Here is a 19,938-nt window from a genome sequence, read left to right as displayed (position 1 = left end):
AGTTCACCATATTTGATGATTGCCTCCATATCCTCAAATGTCAAACATTTCCTTCAACTCAGATTAAGGGCTGGCGTCGTACCTGCTGCTGCTGTTGCTGCTGTTGTTGCTGTTGCTGCTGCTGTTGCTGCTGTTGCTGTTGCTGCTGTTGCTGCTGCTGCTGCTGCTGCTGCTGCTGCTGTTGGTGATGATGGTGCATGTAGAGCGCCTGAGACACGGGCGGCATGAGCAGCCCGGCCGGCTGGTAGCCGCCGCCCGGGATACCGGGCCCGAGCCGCGGCTGACCCAGCATGCCCTGGGGCGGCGGGTACATGGCCGGAGGCGGCATCAGGCTGCCGGCCGAGTCCTGCAGAGGGAGCGACCCCGTCAGCCGCGGCCAACACCCAGCTCTGGCGCAGACACACAGACTCGCGTCTTTCGCGCAGACGCACAGATTCGTCTTTTCTGTTCACGAGGAGCACGTGCATGGTTTGGGACATGCAATGCATATATGAACTTACCCGTCATTTTAGCTGTGCAGGCGCCTCCTACCAAACCAAAAACGCCGCATGTCATCGCATCACGGACGTAGTTTTGGCGCATTCGAAGAACCTCTAAGGGTCGCTCACGTTTATCAAGGCGATGTCTCCTGTCACCATCACCAGTATGATATTTCACAGATCCCGATGCCATTCCGCGTACCTCCAGATTCATTTCAGGTGACGGTTACGGTTACGGTTACGGTTACGGTTTCAGGTTACGTAACCGCTTCCCGGGACGGCCGCCAATCCCAAGACAGAATCGATGGCACCCGACAATGAGAAGATGGGCAGCGGCATGGAGCCCCACACGGGTTGGCGAGTCGGAACAAATTTAGGTCGCTCACAACGCGAGCGATGACGACGTCCTTGCGGCTATCTCGGCTAGTGCCCCATAAACGGTGTACACAGGCGAGACAGATAGCATATTTTTACGTCAGGTATAACGTGATAGTCGCTTGTGGTGGGTGGCAAACAACACGCAATGCGGCGCAGCGCCGTGCAAAGTGGTGCATAGCGAGTCAGCCTCGATCGGGCGGGGTCGGGCCGACAGACGAGCGCGGCGCATTGCGTGTGACGTGATACTAAGCCGACGCAAACTGGCAATATCATCCGCACAAATCCCGCCGACCCCACTTTGCACGGCATGTGATGCTATCCTGACGAACGTTTCAAGGATCGATACAGATCAAACTGCAAGTTCCTTTCCGCCACCCCCGGCCGTACAACAATGGCAACTGCCCCTGATGTGAGAAACAGCCATGTTGGAAAGAAAACTGGAGCCGTTTGATGACGTGGGTTAATTGCATGCTATTGTTAGGCATGTGGAACAGCTGATTGCGTATGTTCTGTGCTATTGTTTTGTGCCCGCGACCGCCACCCACAACGGTGCCATGTTGCGGCTTCTCTTTTAGACCATTTTACCAGGTTGGCTGTTGCAGTCCCATTCCGCCCCTCGGAGCTACGACAAAGTCCACAGAGACTCGTCCCCTTACTCATTCGTGCAACGCCATGGGTCGAGAACATCCCGTTCCCGTCGTAAGTGAGGGATGACTTAAAATAACCTTGACACGCTATGTCCCTTTACAAATGGCGATATTATAACCCGTTTCCACTTCGTCCAAAGGAATCCCGACCCAATGTACCCTCCGGTCTCCCTGACTCCTGTCGTCCCCCTCACCTGCTGCTGGCGGCCGTCATATCCTCCTCCGCCTTGTCCCCGGGATCCTGACCCGCTGGTCCGTTCAGTCCCTCCTGACCCGTGCCCTGACTCACCTGCTGCTGGCGGCCGCCACACCCTTCTCCTCCTCGTCCCCGGGATCCTGGCCCGCTGTTCCCTTCGATCTCCCTGACCCTGCCGCCTTCCTCACCTGCTGCTGGCGGCCGTCACACCCTGTTCCGCCTCGTACCCGGGGTCCTGACCCTGCTGTTCCCCTCGGTCCCCCTGACCCCAGCCGTCTCCCTCACCTGCTGTTGGCGGCCGTCACTCATCAGAGAGCTGAGCAGCGGCGATTTCTTGGCCAGCGCCGACTGGGCGCCTGGCGGCGCCGTCGGCCGCGAGTACGGCGTCGGGAAGCCGCCGTTGGCGTAGCCAGGCCCCGGCGCCACCGCCGTAGCCGCCGTAGCCGGCGTATAGGCTGGGGGAGCGCGGCTCCTCCGTGTTGTTCTGGGGGGGGAGGGGGAGGTGGGGTGTTCAGATGACGATCCCACGACAGAACTTCTGACGCAATTAGTTGTTCACGACATGGCATTGCTTCTACGCGACAAAACGTTTCGCACAAAAGCTTCCAACGAAAACTTCCACGCAATATCACTTCGAACGCAAGAACTTCTAACGCGTTAACATCTAAGGAACAAAAACTCAAAAAAATCTACATATCACTTCTAAAGCCAGAATATTTAAGGCATATACTGCTACGTGACAAAACTTCTGAAGCAACAGCTCCTGACGGGAATAGTTCAAACAGGCTGTCATTTAAGGCACGGGAAGTGTGTTCCAAAGTCCGGACATTAGGGTCTCTTACCAACAGAGCTTTCTCATCATCTCTGCACGGCTTGGACTCCTTTCTCCATACCGAGATTCTCTGCTCATTGTCATTACCAGGGGCCTACGAACTGGTACCTTATCAGGAACTGACCAGGCCAGCTTCTTCTTCGTCTCAGGGGGCCCCAAGCGACACTACGATCCTCGGGCTGACATTTTTGGTCACCGGACCTGTCTAAGGTTGGCCCAATAGATCCACTGGGTTGCACAGCCCTGATCGGTCCTCACGGAGACCACTTTGTTGACTGCCAGGGGGCCTGACCCCTGACTGACAAAGAAGCCCTCTCATTGTCTCAAGGCAGAAGAGTAGTCCCACAAGGTGAGTTGGCGGGGGGGGGGGGGGGGGGGGCTGAACATGCGATAAATGACGCAACCTAAGCCCAAAATATGCCAACAAATGAGGTCCTCACTGAATTTGGCCCATTTTTCCCCTCAAAGTTTGTGGGGTTGCAGCACAAGTTGGGTTGGGTGGGTGGGGGGAGGGGGGTGGGGGGGTGGAGTCCACCTAGTGAGAAGGAAACTACACCCCTGTCTCAAGGTTATCTCAGCGATGCAGGAGGCTCTATTATCGACATTCTTGGACCCCAGCAACACCTTCATTCTGTTAATGGGATCTCTGTCTCACACAAAAACATCTTCCCCATACGGTTCAAGAGGCCCTGTTAACAACTGGGGCTTCGAGGAACTTCAAACTTTGGGTGTGTGTGTGGGGGGGGGGGTATCCGTTGTCTCAATTACTGGCATTCGCGGGCCATCGCTCTGTTCTTGTTCAGTTATTAGAGCCTCTGTTCAGTATTGGGATTCCCCTGCTCAGTACCAGACCCCTGACCTACAGATTGATATCTTCGATTCCTCAAGGGCCCACGGGCTACGACAGAGCAGGTCATCTGACCTATATTATGGAACCCTGACTGTGTTACTGTTCCACAGATGGGGCCCTCACTGGTAGTGGACGCTGTCCAGTGCCGGGCCTCTGACCAGGGTAATTTTCTGGGTCAAGTATGCCGTGTAGAAGTCAAGGCGTTCACAATTTTGAGCTAGGAGCAATGTTGCATAGGAGTTGTAGGTCAGGAGGTACGACGCGTAGGAGCCATGTCGTGCAAAACTTTGCATTCGAATTTAAAGGGAGCGTTTCACATTGGCAAGGGGGTTTTGAACTGAAATGAACACCTTGAAGATCATTCGGCGCAACCACAGCCCTGCCCTTCTTAAGGTCTAAACCTTTGTAGTTTCTGAGCTACGCACTCACGAAAGTGGTTCGCAGGCTATTTCGGGGGGACTATTCGGGGAGACTAGATTATTTCGGGGAGACCTTCTTGCAGACTTTCTTTTACTTGAAGGCGTTCAGAAGCCTACACTGAACGAACGTGGCCAGGACAGTATTCAGAACCGACTGAGTGGTGAGGCTTCCACTTTTCAGCCACTATTGATTCGCTGTTGATGAGGATGATGATTGTTTGGGCTTAAGGGTGCGCCGGTTACGTCGATCATATGGCGCAAGTACAGTCCAAAACCAGGACACGGCCATGCTCAAAACAGCTGGTATCGCAAGGCAGCCCAAAACCTTCCGGCCAAAGAGGATGAGTTCTTACTTTCACGCTGCCGGAGCAACGAAGTGGCCATGGCCGGGCCCACAGCGGCAGTTTTAGGTATTTGCGGTCAGAGAATAGAAAGCGGTCTGAACAGGAAGTGCCGCATCGTAGCTGACGATCTCTCCACGTGCAATGCGCGTTACGACACGGGGTCAAACCGGCATTCTTTTTCACATCCTCTGCAGCCAACAATTCAGTGTCAGACTGGCTGTGAAGGATTGCAGGACGGGGTTTCGCGCCGCGTACCTCGCCGCCAAAGTGCATATGATTGGGGCTGTCTCTTACCTTTGAAATCAGACTAGCCCGATACGCCGCCAATGCCTTCAGGTACTCTTTCTTCGCGTTCTCTGTCTTCTTCTTGTACATCTGAAGCACAGAGGACCACGAGTGAAGACAACACAATCGTCGACCTAACAAACGCGCATAGCCTGCACCTGGCCTAAGACTTCTCCGACAGTCCATAGCGTGGACTTTGATGCGCCGTAACTGCGTCTTTTTCGGCTTGTCGCTGTGACGGCGCAGCTACATTGTCACACCCAGCCAGCGCGCCGCCTCCGCTGGACGCAATTACCGGCTGAGTGGCGCGAGCTTCAACCGGCCCGGCGCGCAATCCGGGCCTGGTCCGAGCAGCGGCATGCACCGATATTGCCGCTCTCCGGCTGGACGCCATTGGGTACAGGATTGGAACACTCGGCGCCGATACGGACACCCAATAACGGCCACGCCACTCCTGTTGAACCCCGCACAGGGGCGGGCGGACGCTCCGAGCTGAGCACGTGGCGAGAGAGGCGCGCTGATTACGCATGACGTCGTTTGCCGTATTTGCTCCGCGCTTGTCACGAGGTCGCCTATCAGTTCCTGCGGCTTCTCCGCAGTTCCGTGGTGGATTTCTGCAGACTGCTCCGGCCCCCACCGGTCGATGTCGTTTATGGTCGCCTCATGAACTCGCTCCAAACTTGGCAAGGCAGTGGCATGCGACTGTGACTAAGCACCGCTTACTTAGCACCCCGGAGTCAACGTCATCACAAGTCAAGATCACTAGAAAAACAGCCTTCAAAAATAAAGTAGTTGACGCCTCCAAAGCCTGAAACTTCTGTTTCTCTGAGGCATTGTCACATGCTTGCAAAACATAGCCTGTGAAAGGTCCGCAAACGTGGCATGAACAGGCGTGTCAAGTTTTGAGCCAATAAGCGCGGCATTATGAGCCTTATCGAGTTTTGGTCACGAAACACAAACATGTTAAATCGCATGGCGAGCAAAAGCGAGTTTTTTTGTAGCAGAGGTGAAGAACTTGCAGGGTCTGAGCCCCTTCTGCGGCCCCCCGAAAACAGCGCTGGACCCATGGGCGGTCAGAAAGATCCTGGGACCGGACCCTACCTGGATGCCTCCTCCCCCAAATAGCACCGAGACGATCCAACTTATCACGTATTGTTTTACCTCACACAGTGTTCTGGACCCCTCTCTGGAATATCCCGCTCACTTTGTACGTGACCTCAAGCTGCCACCATGGTCGGAGGAGCACTTAACTCCGCATCGCCAACAGTCCTGCAGCAGCATCGACTCGGGATGCTGGGTTGGAGCCGTGAGAATGGCCTCAGTACAGAGCAGCGAGGCCGGCCAGTGTCCACAACGGCCGGGAAATGCAGATAAACCTCGCCGCGATCACAGCAGAGTACATGATTGATAACGAATCTATGACATTCCACTCCAGTTCTAATAGCCCAGAACGCCATTTCGTGGTGGAGATTGGATCTTAAGTGCGCCAAATGCATTATCTAATGGTTCTCCTTGATGCTTAATCCCACAATAAAAATGACTTACAGGCGTATTACTGCTTATCGATACAGCGCAAGGCAGTGGAGGCCATGCCCGGTCGCGAGCGGGACACAGTAGGTATGCTGGGGTTGCTCCGTGTTTCTACTGGGAAACAAGTACGCCAACGCTGGTAAGTGCTCGGCACTGAAAGGCCTTCCGACTAAAACGCATTCTTATGTTTTCTGAAGAGTTCCTCTCACTTGGTCCCCTCGAGAAAGACGCACGGAATGGCACCAAATCGACGAGCGTATACGCGATCGGGACGGGAGATACCGCTTCTCCCCTCGAACGCACGAGACCACACCTTGGCCAGCAGATCATTCGGATTTGAATGAAACATGCTGTCCGGTACATGCAAATTACGCTTCGTTCCAGGAATGGCAGTTGCATGTCTGAGGCCCGGAACACGGGCCCGATATCGTCTCATGCACTTGCAATGAGCCGTTTGTAACGGGACCGGAGACGACGCGGTGCCGGCAGGATGCGCCAGGCGCGCCGCTCCGCAGCCAAGGTCGACCAATCACCGCCGCCAGAGTCCTCTGCTTTGCATATACACTGCCGTCACAGCAGAAGCGCAACAGGACAAGTGCTGGCGAGGGAGTCCTTAACCACAGCAAGTCCGGTTTAACGTGCGGTTGCAACAGGCCGCAAAGGCCTTGGATGGATGGGTGTGCGTGCCAACGCGTGAAGGAATTCGGTGCTGGATCCACCTGTGCGCACCAACACCATCCTATCCTGTGTGGCTGTATGCTTATGGATGACACGTCGACCCATCAAGTCAAGTGCTTTCCACCAGCAAACGGCACAGCAGCTGGCGATCACGTGATCTTAGCAGACGAGCACAGCATTGTTATTCCTGCTTGCATCGGACCACATCTCGATGGGACGCAGCGCCCACGCGGATTCTACCCGTGATTCTACCGAGACGTTGCTACACCGCCGGGAGCGCTGCATCACCGCGCGCCACTTGTCCGTCGCTTAGCAACGGTCGAGTAACACACCGACGTTCTGAGACAGTGAGACCGGTAAATGCGGCGACTCCGTGTAGATACAGCATTTGCGCACAGACAATGCGTGTATTGCGGGCTGCTTTGGTCATTTTTAATAGTGCTATCACTGTTGCTGCAAGAAAAACATGCACTCGACGTGTATCGCAAATCATTACAACCATTTGTAGAGGCTACGAACGTTGCTTGTTGCGAATTCCAGCGATCTTCCAGCATACTTACATTTTTATTGTCAGTCTCCAACGCTTCCCACATGGAGGCAACAATCTTGCTGACCTCTCCAAAACTGGCGTTCGGGTTGTGACCCTTGATGGTCGCCTGGGTTGTCGCGGAAAAACAAAGCGTATGCCGACACGGGCCTGGGGGCACACAGAGGTCAGAGGTCAAGGGCGAGCGGGGGTCAGAGGGCCCGGAGGGTTGAACTCCGGTTGCGTAACCGTCCGGGAGTCGGCGCACGATTTACAATCATCGGAAAGTGGTACAGCGCTGGCGCAACGCATCTTCCGACAGCGGCCGGGTCAAAGTTGACCCGGCGTAACAGGCGGGCTTCGACCACGGTCGCGCCGGTCAATGGCAGGCCCCGGCCTTTGGAGCCGGTGTAAACAGGAAACGACGCCATGCTATCGGGCCCGATGTCGATGGAGTCCTTGAAGCCACGTTCAGTCCGGCCCGGGCAGCACATTCGAAAGATAATGGTGGTATTTCAGTGAAAGCCACAAAACTGTCCCGCGCGGAGTGATGGTGATTGCTATTGCTTTGAGCAGCTCGCATGTTTGTCAGACGGACTGCGCTTTCATGCCGGCGTGCGCAGAGCACATGCCGTGACAATCAGCTGGCGTCGGAATGCACAGTCTGCGCATCACGTCGAGGTCTCAGCACATTAGTAGTGTACATCAGATGACGAACACGGCGGTACATCGCGAGCACAGGGCCTTGCCACGTCACGGTCTGTTACTTCCCCGGCATGCTGAAGCCGCGACGTAGATCGTGTGTCTTTATAAATGGCTCCGGAAGGAGCACCGCGGTAGTTCTTATTCGCTTCGAAAACTCCGTTGTCTCAACGTTCCCCTGCAGCATCTTGTAAAGATAGCAGCCCGATTCAAAATGGCCGCGCACATAAATGGGAGAATGTCCGTGTTCACCGCTTGCGAAAAGCACGCTGGCTGGCAGCCTGTCGGCACCGTTATTGGCCATCCACGCTCACAAAAACACGACACGCCCGCCCGCCGCCAGTGCCGAGCCTTTTTCATAAATTTCGAATCGTAAACAAGCTCGTAAACGTTAAACTGGGACAGGGCCCAATCGAATTAAGAGAAAGGAGGAAGTTGCGTTGACAAAAAACACGCATAAGTCAGAGGCCGATTGAAACGTGGTGATTGGTGGGGCGCTTTCCTCCGGGCGGCGGCGGCGACGGCCGGCGGATCCCGGTAGCCGCCGATGAGGAGCATGGCCGGAGGAGTCCCAGGCCGTCAGGGCGACATCTCCGCTGATTGATGCCAACTCTGTTTTAAACTGCGACATCAAGCCGAAAGGTCAGCGCCCGGGGCTAATTTCGTCCTGAGCCTGAAGCGCCGGTGGGCTCCCACGTAACCGGAGGACGTGTCTCCTGGCCGGTCACGTCCGCCTCCCAGACAGTCCGGTGTGCCGCTCCCCTCCCCCTAGCTCCCTCAGTCACCTCCCTCCCTCAGTCGCCCTGTGACGGCCCATCTCGCCAACTGCGGCCTGTGGGAGCACGAGCGCAAGGTGCACGGAGAGGTCTCTCTGTCGTCGGTCAGCTCTGTGTCCGATGAGAGGTCCGACGATGGTCCGACGACGCGAGGCCCTCCCTCCCTCCCTTCCTCTCCTTTTCTCAACGCAGCTGGTATTCAGCGCGCCAGCTAAGGTATACTATCCGCAGCTGCGGTGGGAGGAGGCGGGGGGGGGGGGGGGGACGATGCCGTAAATAGTCGACTGGGTGTCAGGCTGGCGCCGCTCCGTCTGCCGGCTGTACCCACTTCCCCGCCCTGCATAACCCATTCCCATAATGCACGGTCTACAATGCTGGCAGCAGCCCAGTCCACGAGCACAGGCGGGAATGGAACACAATGCCGTGCGGTGGCGGCCAGACACGAACTGCCCCCCCCCCCCCCCCCCCTACGCCGCACCGATCTTCGTCGTCACGCTATCTTTCCGCTGTTCTGCACCTCCCCTCCCCCTCTACACTGCACGACACCCAACGCGCACGCGCGGACATCCAAAGCAGAGGAAATTTTCCACCCGCATCTGTCGCTGAGGCCCCCCGCACCGACTTCGTTAGCACTGTTGAATTTTGGTCTTGGCCGGCCCCACCGGTTCTCAGCAGCCGACCGCCTTCTACTCAATGGAATTGAGATTTAAGTACATGTTCTGCCGGCGATCCGCCCGGGGCAGTCACATTCCCTCCACGGAATCACCCAGGTCTACTCTCGCGCCGGCCGTTAACGGCACACGAGAATCAAATGCCGGCAGAACGAGGCACGTTTAAAACGAGCTAATGATAGCTCACGACGAGCCCGGAACACAACCGCTCTTTCTTTCATTAGGCCGAACCGCTGCAAGCGATGAAGGAAAAATGAAACCCCAAGAGTCGGTGATGTTCTGCAGCAATGCGAACGGGACCGTTGCCTACACCACTAGCGAAATTGCACACAGGGATACAGGATGAGAGGCCACAATCAGAGCATAAACGAGCAGACATTGGTCTCATTCCGACGGTTCAACCACAAACAACGGCAACAGCGAGCACGAATGGAAACACAGCGCCTGGAGCCATGTGACGACGACAAAGGAAACGACGCCACAGACGATGCCAGCCCTTCGTCCAGGCGGACGAAGGAGCGGCGCGAATCCGTCGGTATCCTTACTTTTCAGGCTCGTTGGGGTCCCGTTTCTTCCTCTTTCTCGTGACCCTGGGCTTCTTGGCAGGCTTCATGCTGGTCATATCGATTTGGGCGGGCTCAGGAGACGGTCGCTCGCCGCGCATCCACTGCCGGTCACGGAGCAGGGCGGGGTCAAGGGCGCGGTCAGGGCGGGGTCAAGGGCGCGCCCGGTACCAGGCTCGGCACGACGGCCGTGCGCCGCGGCGGTGCACAGCGGCAAACGCGACGACAAAGTGACGTCAAAAGGTGCGCGGCGGAGGGGAACGCGGTGTCCAGATGAACGGGGGGGGGGGGGGGGGGGCAGAGCTCGATGTGCTGGTATGAAGAGCGCAACAGGACTGCAGCGCACAGCACGGTTAGGCCCCACGGAACAGTACGAGAAGACTGCCCGTCACAGCACTGCGCACAGCCGGCCAAAGCATGACCGCGCTCTCGGACAGAGTGCGGGACACAGCACAGTCACCCCGGGACCCCGGTGCTGCGGGGCACAGCACAGTCACACTGTTATTGTGACACTCCAAGCGATATATGCGAAGTGAGTGTAGTTCTTGGCACTCCAAGCGTTGTATGCGAGCTGAGTGTAGCTCTGAGGACTGTAATCGGAGAGTTCAACGTACCAGGGCGACGTCATGGCTGCACCATCTAAAAGAATCAGCGCCACTTGGCATGTGCCTGTTCTAGCTAAAGTTGAACCAGTTAAACCCCCAGGCCAGCTTTACAGCTCTGCCACAAGACCTGTTGGTTTCCAATGCCCTCACCTGTTAAAGGGAATTCTTTACGGTCACGCGGTTAAATTACAAATACCCACCGCAACAGTACAAGCAACCAGGTGCTGCTATTTAACAGCCCACCAGGGATACCGAGGTCCAAACCTGCTTGGCAACCCACAGCCCATCTGCCGAGATTCCCGGTAAAGGGGTGGCGTGACCGGTTCCTTGCACAGAGAACGGGGAACCTCTCCAAAAGCTTACCAGCGCAAGAGGCTCGGAAAACCACAAATCGTGTCCCAACAGCCCTACACAATACCACCAAAGCTCTTTCCCGAAATGACTGTCCACAGCAATAGTCCCTCATGTAAGCCTGTATGCACGGACATTCGGCTGTCCTGCTGCTTTATCTGGACGTACCACATGCGCAGTAAATACATTGGGACGTGGCAAGCACGACTGTGAGAAACAACCGATAAACACATAGCATGTTCCTCTCCGTTGACAGTCTGCCACGACAAGTTAGTGTAAAGCTGTTCTAAATTTGTGCACGCAAGCGGCGACACAGTAAACAAAAACGCAGGGCATACGGCACGTGACGGAAGACAACTTGCAAGCAGCGGGACACTAGCGGAAAACCTACAAACAATGGCGCTAACATACGTATTTCAAAAACACCCAAAACGTGCATTGGTTTTAAAGTTACACTCAATGCACAAAAGATCTGTATTTAGGCAGAGTCCTTACCAAATTAATACACTCCTTGAACACTGTAACAAAACGAAAGAAAGCCCGACACCTGTTTCTGTGTTTCCAGCATATAAATAGGTACGAAATCCTATTACTTGTGAGGCAACCGTGAAATGCACCAGTAATAATCCTGCAGATGACATCAAAACCAAGGCTAAGTAAGCCAGATGGCTACAAGAGCCATTAGTGGGGTCTTTATGTTTTAAGTCTCTCCTGATAAGGGAGTTTAGCAGGCAGCAGTCTACTAACGTAGTGTTCGCCTACCAATATCGCACTACCAGAACACTGGCTGGGCGTGGGTCTGGTCAGGCCCAGAAACTCTAGTTGTCGAAATCAATGAGTTTGTAATGATCTGCACCATACTTCGACCGCAGCGCTCTAAACCCACACAAGTGTTTGGCTGGTCTCTGGTCAGAGTAGCCCGGACTAACCGTCTATGCGGTTTTAGGGGCAGCGACTCCTGGTCAGCGCATAGAGTGCTGGACCAGTGACGGCTTTCGAAAAAGCAGGCATCAGTTGCCTCCGGCCCATTATTAGTGCACTAGGGTAAGAGTGCTGACGTCACTTATATTGACACAAAGAAGGCACATTTGCCTGTACGGCGTAATTGTCTTTTTCACATCTCCGTTCTTGTTGCCGAGACCTTACACAACTTCTTAAACTAACCAAAATGAACGGCCCCATGGTTAACACTGAGCGCGCATAGCCAGCTGTACGCATCGAACCACACCTTGGCGCACACAATTTTCCTTCCTTCTCCGTGCAGGGGTAATGGTGCCATCGAGATATAGATACGCTGTCCACCAGCGCACGTAGTAGCTGCCCACCCGCGCAGACAGCAGCTGTCTACTCGCGCAGACAGCAGCTTGTCACCCGCGGCAGACCCTTTTCCAATAAAACAATTTTATGTTTCTTATGTCAAAGGAAAGTAGGTGGCTGTTTTTTTGTGCGAACTGCAACACTTCAGGAAAAACCGCGCCTGATCAAACAACAGCTTTGCAAGTGAACTAGACTGCCCAACATCTGAAAAATCACTTTTTGCTGCCGAAAACCGCATCAAGTTTCCACCGGTGGTAGCTCAGATAACGGACGACAGAAGGCTTAACGGACGGGCGGGGACGATTAAGTTGACGATTGCATCCCTGTTAGAGCGAGACTAGCTCGGCTCGTGGCCTCGCTCATAATAGTCTCGGAAGCATCTTAACGCTGGCAAGTGCTCTGATGCGGCCGAGTTTGCCGTCCGCCGTCCGCTGGGACGACTTTGAAGTTTGAAGCAAGCCATTCCACACACTCCACGCGTTTGACACGCTTGCCAAAGCGCATGTCTGTCAACCGACTTGCCAAAGCGCATAGTGTCAATCAATCCGACAAAACCGAGCTGCCCCCCGCCCCCTCCCCCTCATAGAAAGAGACAGAGGACACATTCGCAAAATTTAGCATGTTTGCTAGCAGATTCGAAATACTCGTTGCCCTTGTACAGAGCGAAGCGAGTCATGCGAATCGGTTGCTAAGCCTTACGAATGAGTTGAATGTGCCGGGTGGCTGGGTATCTGACCAAAATGAAAAGGTCCGCGCATGCGCCGGATCATTACAAGACATTAAACCTAGCGAATGCACTAAAATAATGTCAAATGTTTCGAACCGGCCACCAACTACGCGAACGTCTAAAACGTACTAAGCCACACTTTCAGCCTGTGCTACAGCGCACAGCGTCGTCAGCACAGCACCAGCGCCAGCAAACGTCCACGTCACGCCCGCTCAGCGTGGCTTATCTGCCCCGGGGCCAGGCGAAGAGACGTCACGGTCCCACGAGCAGTGACGCGGAACAAAGGGACGATGACGAGGCCCGCCCTGTTACAACGCGCCCGCCGGCCGATAACCCAAACACGCAGTCCGTTTACTCAATAGACGGATATCCTGGCCCGTTTCCTTCCTGTGCAAAGAGCGCCCGGCGCGGAGGCGACACGACGAAGGAGTCGCCCCACTCCCCCCCCTGATCATGATAGTTTCTGATAGCCGGCGACCCAGCGTGGCAGCTGTATCTGGAGCGGTCGATGTTTGAAAGGTCACTGAACTGTGCACCGGACCGCAGCGCCGCTGTCAGGTAAGACGCAGCGGCCGCTGCCGGACCGCGCGTGCGCAAGCCGGTAGCTCGGCACTTCGTGCGTGCGCGCGTGCGCGCGTGCGTGCGTGCGTGCGTGCGTGCATGCATGCGTGCGTGCGTGCGTGCGTGCGTGCGTGCGTGCGTGCGTGTGTGCGTGCGTGTGTGCAAGCGTGCGTGCGTGCAGGAGTGCGTGCGTGCAAACGTGCGTGTGCTTATATACGTGCGCGTATGGTACGCAGTTTCGTGCGTACGTTTGCGCGCACCCGCGCTGTTGTGCGTCAGATACGCTTACGTTTCGTCCAGTAAGGACGCAAGACGGCTTAAAAAACAAAGAAATAATGTACGCAAGGGAATACATGGAAATTGAATAGTTCGGCTTATGACACAGGAATCTTCTAAATAGATAGGAAATTTGGAGTTAGCCATGTATAATAAGCATGCATTATATTAGATACACCACCATCACCATCCCCCAACACCACTATCTATTCGGACGACATAAAGCAAATTCATGTATCATCCAATATACAAAGGTAACAAACGGAATCAAACGCAGAACAGTGCGGGGACCGTCCTGCCCCCATAAATAAATTCGCCACGTACATCTGATGCATTACGGAGCTTTGCACTACATTGGCCGCTTCCTTCGAATGGCCCGTTTTTGTAGGGCCGGGGCGATTACCCCGCTACGGTATTCATGATGACCTACATACCGCGGGCCTTTCATCGGTACATCAAGATAAGGAAGGAGAGAGGTATGCAGAGTGACGGTAGAAAGAGGACTCATAAAGGAAAACAGCCACATGAAGGGGAACACAATGCTAATGCCACAGGGACGTCATGCGTCCACCAACAGAAACCTCGCTTTCCGTTGATGTGAAAAGGAAAAGGCAAAAGGGACACGATGGACCAAAACGCTGCGGGCAGCGCCCTCATCAGTGACTCAACACTCACAACAGCCACGCGTGAAGACATCTTCCCGCAGCTGGAACACTCAAATGTTAACGGTCTTCTCAGCGACGCTTACGCCATTACGCTGTTACACTGGCGCCGCCTCTAGCCCTACCGCCGGCCATCATCCCCCCAGTTCGCGGTGCTCCTCGAGTCGCTGTTAGCTGGTCCTCATATCGCACCCGATCAATGCCTCCCAGCCCAGCACGATCCGGCCGGATTCCGAGGCCCGGCTGTCTCCGCTGTATCATTTACAGAGAAGTTGCCAGTCCGACAAGAAAACAAGCCGCGGCCCAGCCGCTCTATCGAGCCGCAGCCGACTCCAGCATGATTGAATGAATAAGAATAATATATGACGGGTGATTTGTTTCCGAAAAGTATGCGCACTGCGCAAATCCCAGAAGACGTCAATACTGGCGGCACAAAACAGGGCGCCGCAGTGAAGCGGGGTGGGCCCACCACCCCATGTCTACGACGAAAAACAAGAAAACCAAAGCCATGTCGGAGACGGGACCATTCCAGGAAAATGAATGCCATAATCTAAGGAGGACATAGCTCTGCTCGACTGGCGTGCTTAGCGGATGTCCTAAGCTTATTTGTACGGCAAGAAACAGATCCGCGCAGATTCGGTTGTGATTACAGTTATAAAGGGAGATGACAGAAGCATACACACCAAACCATTTCCGGGAAACAGACTACAGCAGTCAGGCGAGGAATGGCGCGAGTTGTACGCGTGCTTAACACAAATATACAAAACATGTGACAGGAAGGGATCAATGCCTCGTCCAAACAACTGCCGCGCAAGACCGCCCAGGGACGGTTCCAGCGCCCGTCAAGACGTCTTATCAACGCACTGGTAAATGTCGACCAGCGCGAGTTGCGCAACGCAGCGGTGTTTCACAACCCGTCCTGTCGCACACCGGTAGAACGCACTCCACCAATCGCGATCGCCGACTCGTGCCTGTCGCTGCGCATTCTACCGGTTCAGAGCATGGTCGAACTTTGCGCGATGGATTCACGTCGTCTTTGTTCGCTGGAGCTGGACGGGAGTGGGTGGGGAGGGGGAGGGGTCGCCACTTCTCAGGATGACCTTTCAAGCCAGAGCAACTGAGGATCAAGCTTTAAGCGGTTTTGGAAGATTGGCATTGTGCAGGGTTATCCCACCTTTCCAGGGTCAAGACTGCAGGGGTGCTCGCCCATCACCGTCCATCCCGCAAAAGCTAGATAGTGCGCGTCTAAGGCGACGCACTGGGACCAACGCGCAATGTAGTAATCACAACCCACCATCGTAACCGGCAGTCACGTCAGGCCTACGCGCATCCGTGGGTGTGAGTGTGCGTGCGTAAGGCTCGCGCCTCGCCTACGGGCTGGTTCCCGAGCCTGAGCCTGACGACGAGTCGTCGAGTCACCCTCACCTGAACGCACGAGGTCGAGTCGTCGAGTCGTCCTTCATCTGGGCTAGGAAGGTCGACTCGTCGAGTCACCCCCATCTGAGCTAGGAAGGTCGACTCGTCGAGTCACCCTCACCTGAGCGCGCGAGGTCGAGTCGTCGAGTCGCCCCCCATCTGAGCTAGGAAGGTCGAGTCGTCGAGTCATCCTCACCTGAGCGCGCGAGGTCGAGTCGTCGAGTCACCCTCACCTGAGCGCGCGAGGTCGAGTCGTCGCTGCTGTCCTCGCTGGTCGTGTGCCCCGGCGAGTTGTTGATCCGCCCTGGTGAGCCGGTGGCTGGAGGACCCATCAGGCCGTGACCCTGCCGGCACGCGCGTCACGTGATGCAACGGTGCGACCGTCGACCACCTCACGCCCAATCACGTGGTCGCCGAGATCGCAGTGTTCGGAGCGTTATCTTGACTGCGGGTTACAGGCAATTGGCAATCTACAGGCAATTGGCAATCGCAATCGCAATACAGGCAATCGCTCCGTCTTAACCCGTAGGTCTTGTCCCGACATTGCAATCTTGAGCTGCTCTTTGTCGAGGGCGTGGAAGCCACGACAGTAGCAAGCTTACATATCTGGATCTCGCGGGCGACACAAAAATAACCATCCTGGTAATTTGATTTCTTGTCGTGAATTACTTGCAATTATTGGAAGTGTCGCACGTGTTATTTCGGACAAGCAGCAGGACATTAATGAGATTGTCCACGAAGCCGCGCGTTAATTGAGCACTGGAATATTCTTTAACTATTGCGTAACTGGTACAAGCTATCGCGGGAGTGGAAATTCTTAATTCCGAGTTGGTCAACACATTAAGACAGTCGAATTACACCGCGAAAATAAATCGAAAAGACGGCAATTTAGCTCATCAAACACTGTCAAGCGCTATCAACGTTACGGCCGTCCGTGCTGCCCACATTACAGCATAGCTTCACCACCCCTTATTACCGAGCGCAGATCCATAACTTCAGGGCAGCGTGAGCCGTGTGATTCAGCATTCGTAGCGGCGTGACAATAAGTGCATGATCAAAAATGTACTAGTTTAACAACTTAGACAGACATATTTTATGCAGATAGGTTTGCATATCTGCATTTCGTCATTAGGGCCAGAAGTTTAAAAGAGCGGCAGTTAACAGCGAAAACTTTAACCATCCAACCTGTCCGAAGCAATGGGTACAATCATAACTACCAAAGGAAAGCATAAATCCTCTTGGCATAGCCTGACCTGCAATTACATGAGATCTAACTGTCTCAGTGAATTTCTTACCACAGACGAAACAGCCTGCTAGTAATTAAACAATGCTGAAGAACACCTTACGCTGGATGACGGTGCAATCTGGACTATCCAACACCTGGTGAAGTGAGGGACAGCATCCATGATGCGCCCGCTGATTAATTCCTGGTAATGCAGGCGCATCCACAGCGGCCTACATTCGTGAGCCCATAACGCTCGCTAACACGATTACCGAGAATCTCGAGCGAAATACATCATGATTATTGCTCAGGATACACAGGCGCGTCGCCGTCATTGAATCGCTTTAGCGGCCGAGCAGAAGCTTTCCATCCGTTTCCGGTGGACATGCACTTTTACACTGAAAATCCACAGCCTCCGTTACTGCAGTTCATATATATTTTATACGTTTTTCATTGAAAACGCGAAGCTTCTTCAGTGACACACACCTTAGAATAATCGGACTGAAAGCAATTCATCCCAACTCAATCGCTAGCATTACCAGGCAGACGGGACTAAATACATTATAAACGACCAGTGCTCAGCCAAACGGTCGATCTGGCAGTGGTCTCGCAAACACAAAACGTATCGAAAAACGGAAAGACCCTGCCAACCATCCTCACAAAAACCAACGGTGTCATTTCCAGGTGAAAGAAATGATGATAGCCTGGCTCGTTGCGGCAAACAATGCAGCCGTTAACAGCATAACAGCTAATGTAGCTACATTCCAGAAAAAGCTTATCCATTCAACAACGTGAAACTTTGGCTATGGTCAGCCGTTCCCGTGGCAGTATGGCAGCTAAAAACGAGCCTAATGTACCACAGTCAGTCCCGTACCCAATCACCAGCCGCTCAGTGTTACAACATTTGAAAGCACGAAACCCACAAGGTTGCGTCGAGAGCACAACCGAGCCGAGAGCCAGGTGGCCCGCTCTTTGGCGCCTCAGCAGCAGCCAGCAGACAGCAGACAACGGGCCTCTCGCGGCTGTACACAATGGAGCTCCCGGCAATGGCCAATGAGCGCAACGCTCCACCATCACCGCCGGGGCCGACGCGGCACCAGCGTGTCCTGGTGGCAAGGGTTGTCGCCACTGGGAAGGGCGACGCTACGCTAACAGCGCGCTGGCAGGTGGTCGAGGTGGCTGAATGGAAACGGATATCACCGAGGCTGTTCAATGCAGCGATAGCGATCGTCCGGGCAGAATGGGGGCAACGCATGACGAGGCAAAAGGGAGAAAGCATAAATGATATGAAAGAATGAACCACGAAATTTAAGCGTAGATTGAGCCCCGGAGCCCTTGAAAGGTTGAGAATACGGGGACGTCTAAAGAAAAGACACAAAAACAAGAGAGAAAAAACTGAAAACCGAATGGCGAGACACATGCAATAAAATGTCCACCCATTAATGGATAAAAAAAAGAGGCGCGGACGGGACTTGAACATCGTTGACCAGCTCGCGATCGCAGGACCACAAGCACATCAGCGCACAGCGTACACTTGCCTGGTAGATGGGCGGCCGCACGCGGTGGTGCAGCATGAGCTCGTGCGGCGCGTACAGGCCCGGGTGCGGCTGCGGCGCGGCCGGCGGGTACGGCCGCGGCGGCGGCGGCTGCGGCGGCGGCAGGCCCGGCGCGCCCGGCTGGTACAGCTCCCTGTCGGCGCAGCGACGCGTTCGTCACCGCACGCTGTCGCTGGTCACGGCGGGGGCGTGGGAGCAGGCGCGGTCACTGTCGCGAGGGGGAGGGAGCTTGACGGCGCGCGTTCGCGCTGATAATCAGGCGTACCGACAGCTCCTTATCGCGAGAGCAGTGTATCTAAGAGTCTCTCGGATGTCGGTCAAGGCGTCCGAGCAGACGCACGGTCCTGCCGGCGGGTCGGGCCGCGACGACCCTGATCTCCAACCGCCACGCTCAGGGGGGGGGGGGGGGGTTACGCGTGTCCTGCTGGCAGCGCTGCAAAGCTGGACAGGAGCCTGGGGTGGCACTGTGGTCCTAGCCCAGGCTCGTGGCTAGGGTTCCGTCAGGGTCATGCGGATCCTGTCCCATCCATCTCCTTTCTCCTCATAGGTGCGAAGAAAAACGATCCACGTGTCATTAGCGCATGGAAAGTACCCCAGGCGTTCTCTGTATGCGCAGGTGTCTGAGCATTTCCATTCATCACAGCTAAGGTCACAAAAAGCTGACCAGGCAGGGGATGAGCCTAACGCCGAAAGGCATGCCAGGACAGCCTGACCCGCGCATGCTGTGCATGCCTTTCCCAGCACAACGCTCCAAGACAATACGCCGAGGCGGTGTTTCATGTGACGCAGCGAGCCGGCTCTGGCCGTGGCACGGCAACGACGCCGATAGCGCACGCCCCACCTCGCCAACCACAGCCGTGCGCCGTTCTTCACCACACAACGGAAGCCGGCTCACAACGGCCCGGAAACGGCTCAGGTGCTGAGCCCGCGCTGACGTCACTGGGACACGCCGAGCGCGTGGAGCTGGCGGCCGCGTGCAAACGGCGCCTGAGCCGTGCAATCTCATCCCAGCGGCAAACGGGGCCGATGCCCCCAATGACCGACGGCGCAAAGCCGCTTTTAGCTCAGTCTTTGTCTGCCCGTCTGAAAACAAAAACAGAAACACTTTCCCCCATTAGCGGTGGGGCCACCTCATTGAATCGTCAGCCGACATGTAAAACGTCACGCCAGCGGCGCCAGCTGACACAATTGACATTTTAACACGCCAGGGGCCTAATGCATACCGCCAGCCCCACTTTGTCACCGTTTCCTGGCAGCCACGTATATTGCTTCCCGTAGATGGCTCGGATGAAAGTGGTGCCGCACTCGGCGGCGGCCATTTTGGACAGCGCAATGCTAATCCCCGACCGACGAGGACACGTTTGCCGAC

At 55.2% G+C, this 19,938-nt stretch overlaps 1 protein-coding gene across 1 annotated transcript in view; it reads right to left on the bottom strand.

The window, feature by feature from the left end:
* Positions 1–264: 264 nt before the first annotated feature.
* LOC119107030 (TOX high mobility group box family member 3-like) overlaps positions 265–19,938 on the bottom strand; it is a 38,663-nt gene continuing 18,989 nt past the window's right edge. Inside the window, 8 exon segments of the mRNA XM_037230383.1 lie at positions 265–346; positions 1,986–2,184; positions 4,440–4,520; positions 7,199–7,300; positions 7,302–7,335; positions 9,859–9,980; positions 16,025–16,135; positions 18,552–18,702. Coding sequence (XP_037086278.1) covers positions 2,002–2,184; positions 4,440–4,520; positions 7,199–7,300; positions 7,302–7,335; positions 9,859–9,980; positions 16,025–16,135; positions 18,552–18,702 — 784 coding nt within the window. The 3' untranslated portion in view covers positions 265–346; positions 1,986–2,001.

This window comes from Pollicipes pollicipes, unplaced genomic scaffold, assembly GCF_011947565.3.
Source record: "Pollicipes pollicipes isolate AB1234 unplaced genomic scaffold, Ppol_2.1 Scaffold_6629;HRSCAF=7858_pilon_pilon_pilon, whole genome shotgun sequence".
NCBI classification, from domain to species: Eukaryota; Metazoa; Arthropoda; class Thecostraca; order Pollicipedomorpha; family Pollicipedidae; genus Pollicipes; species Pollicipes pollicipes.
Note: the sequence above shows the minus strand (reverse complement) of the source record. Positions and strands in the feature narration are given on the sequence as shown.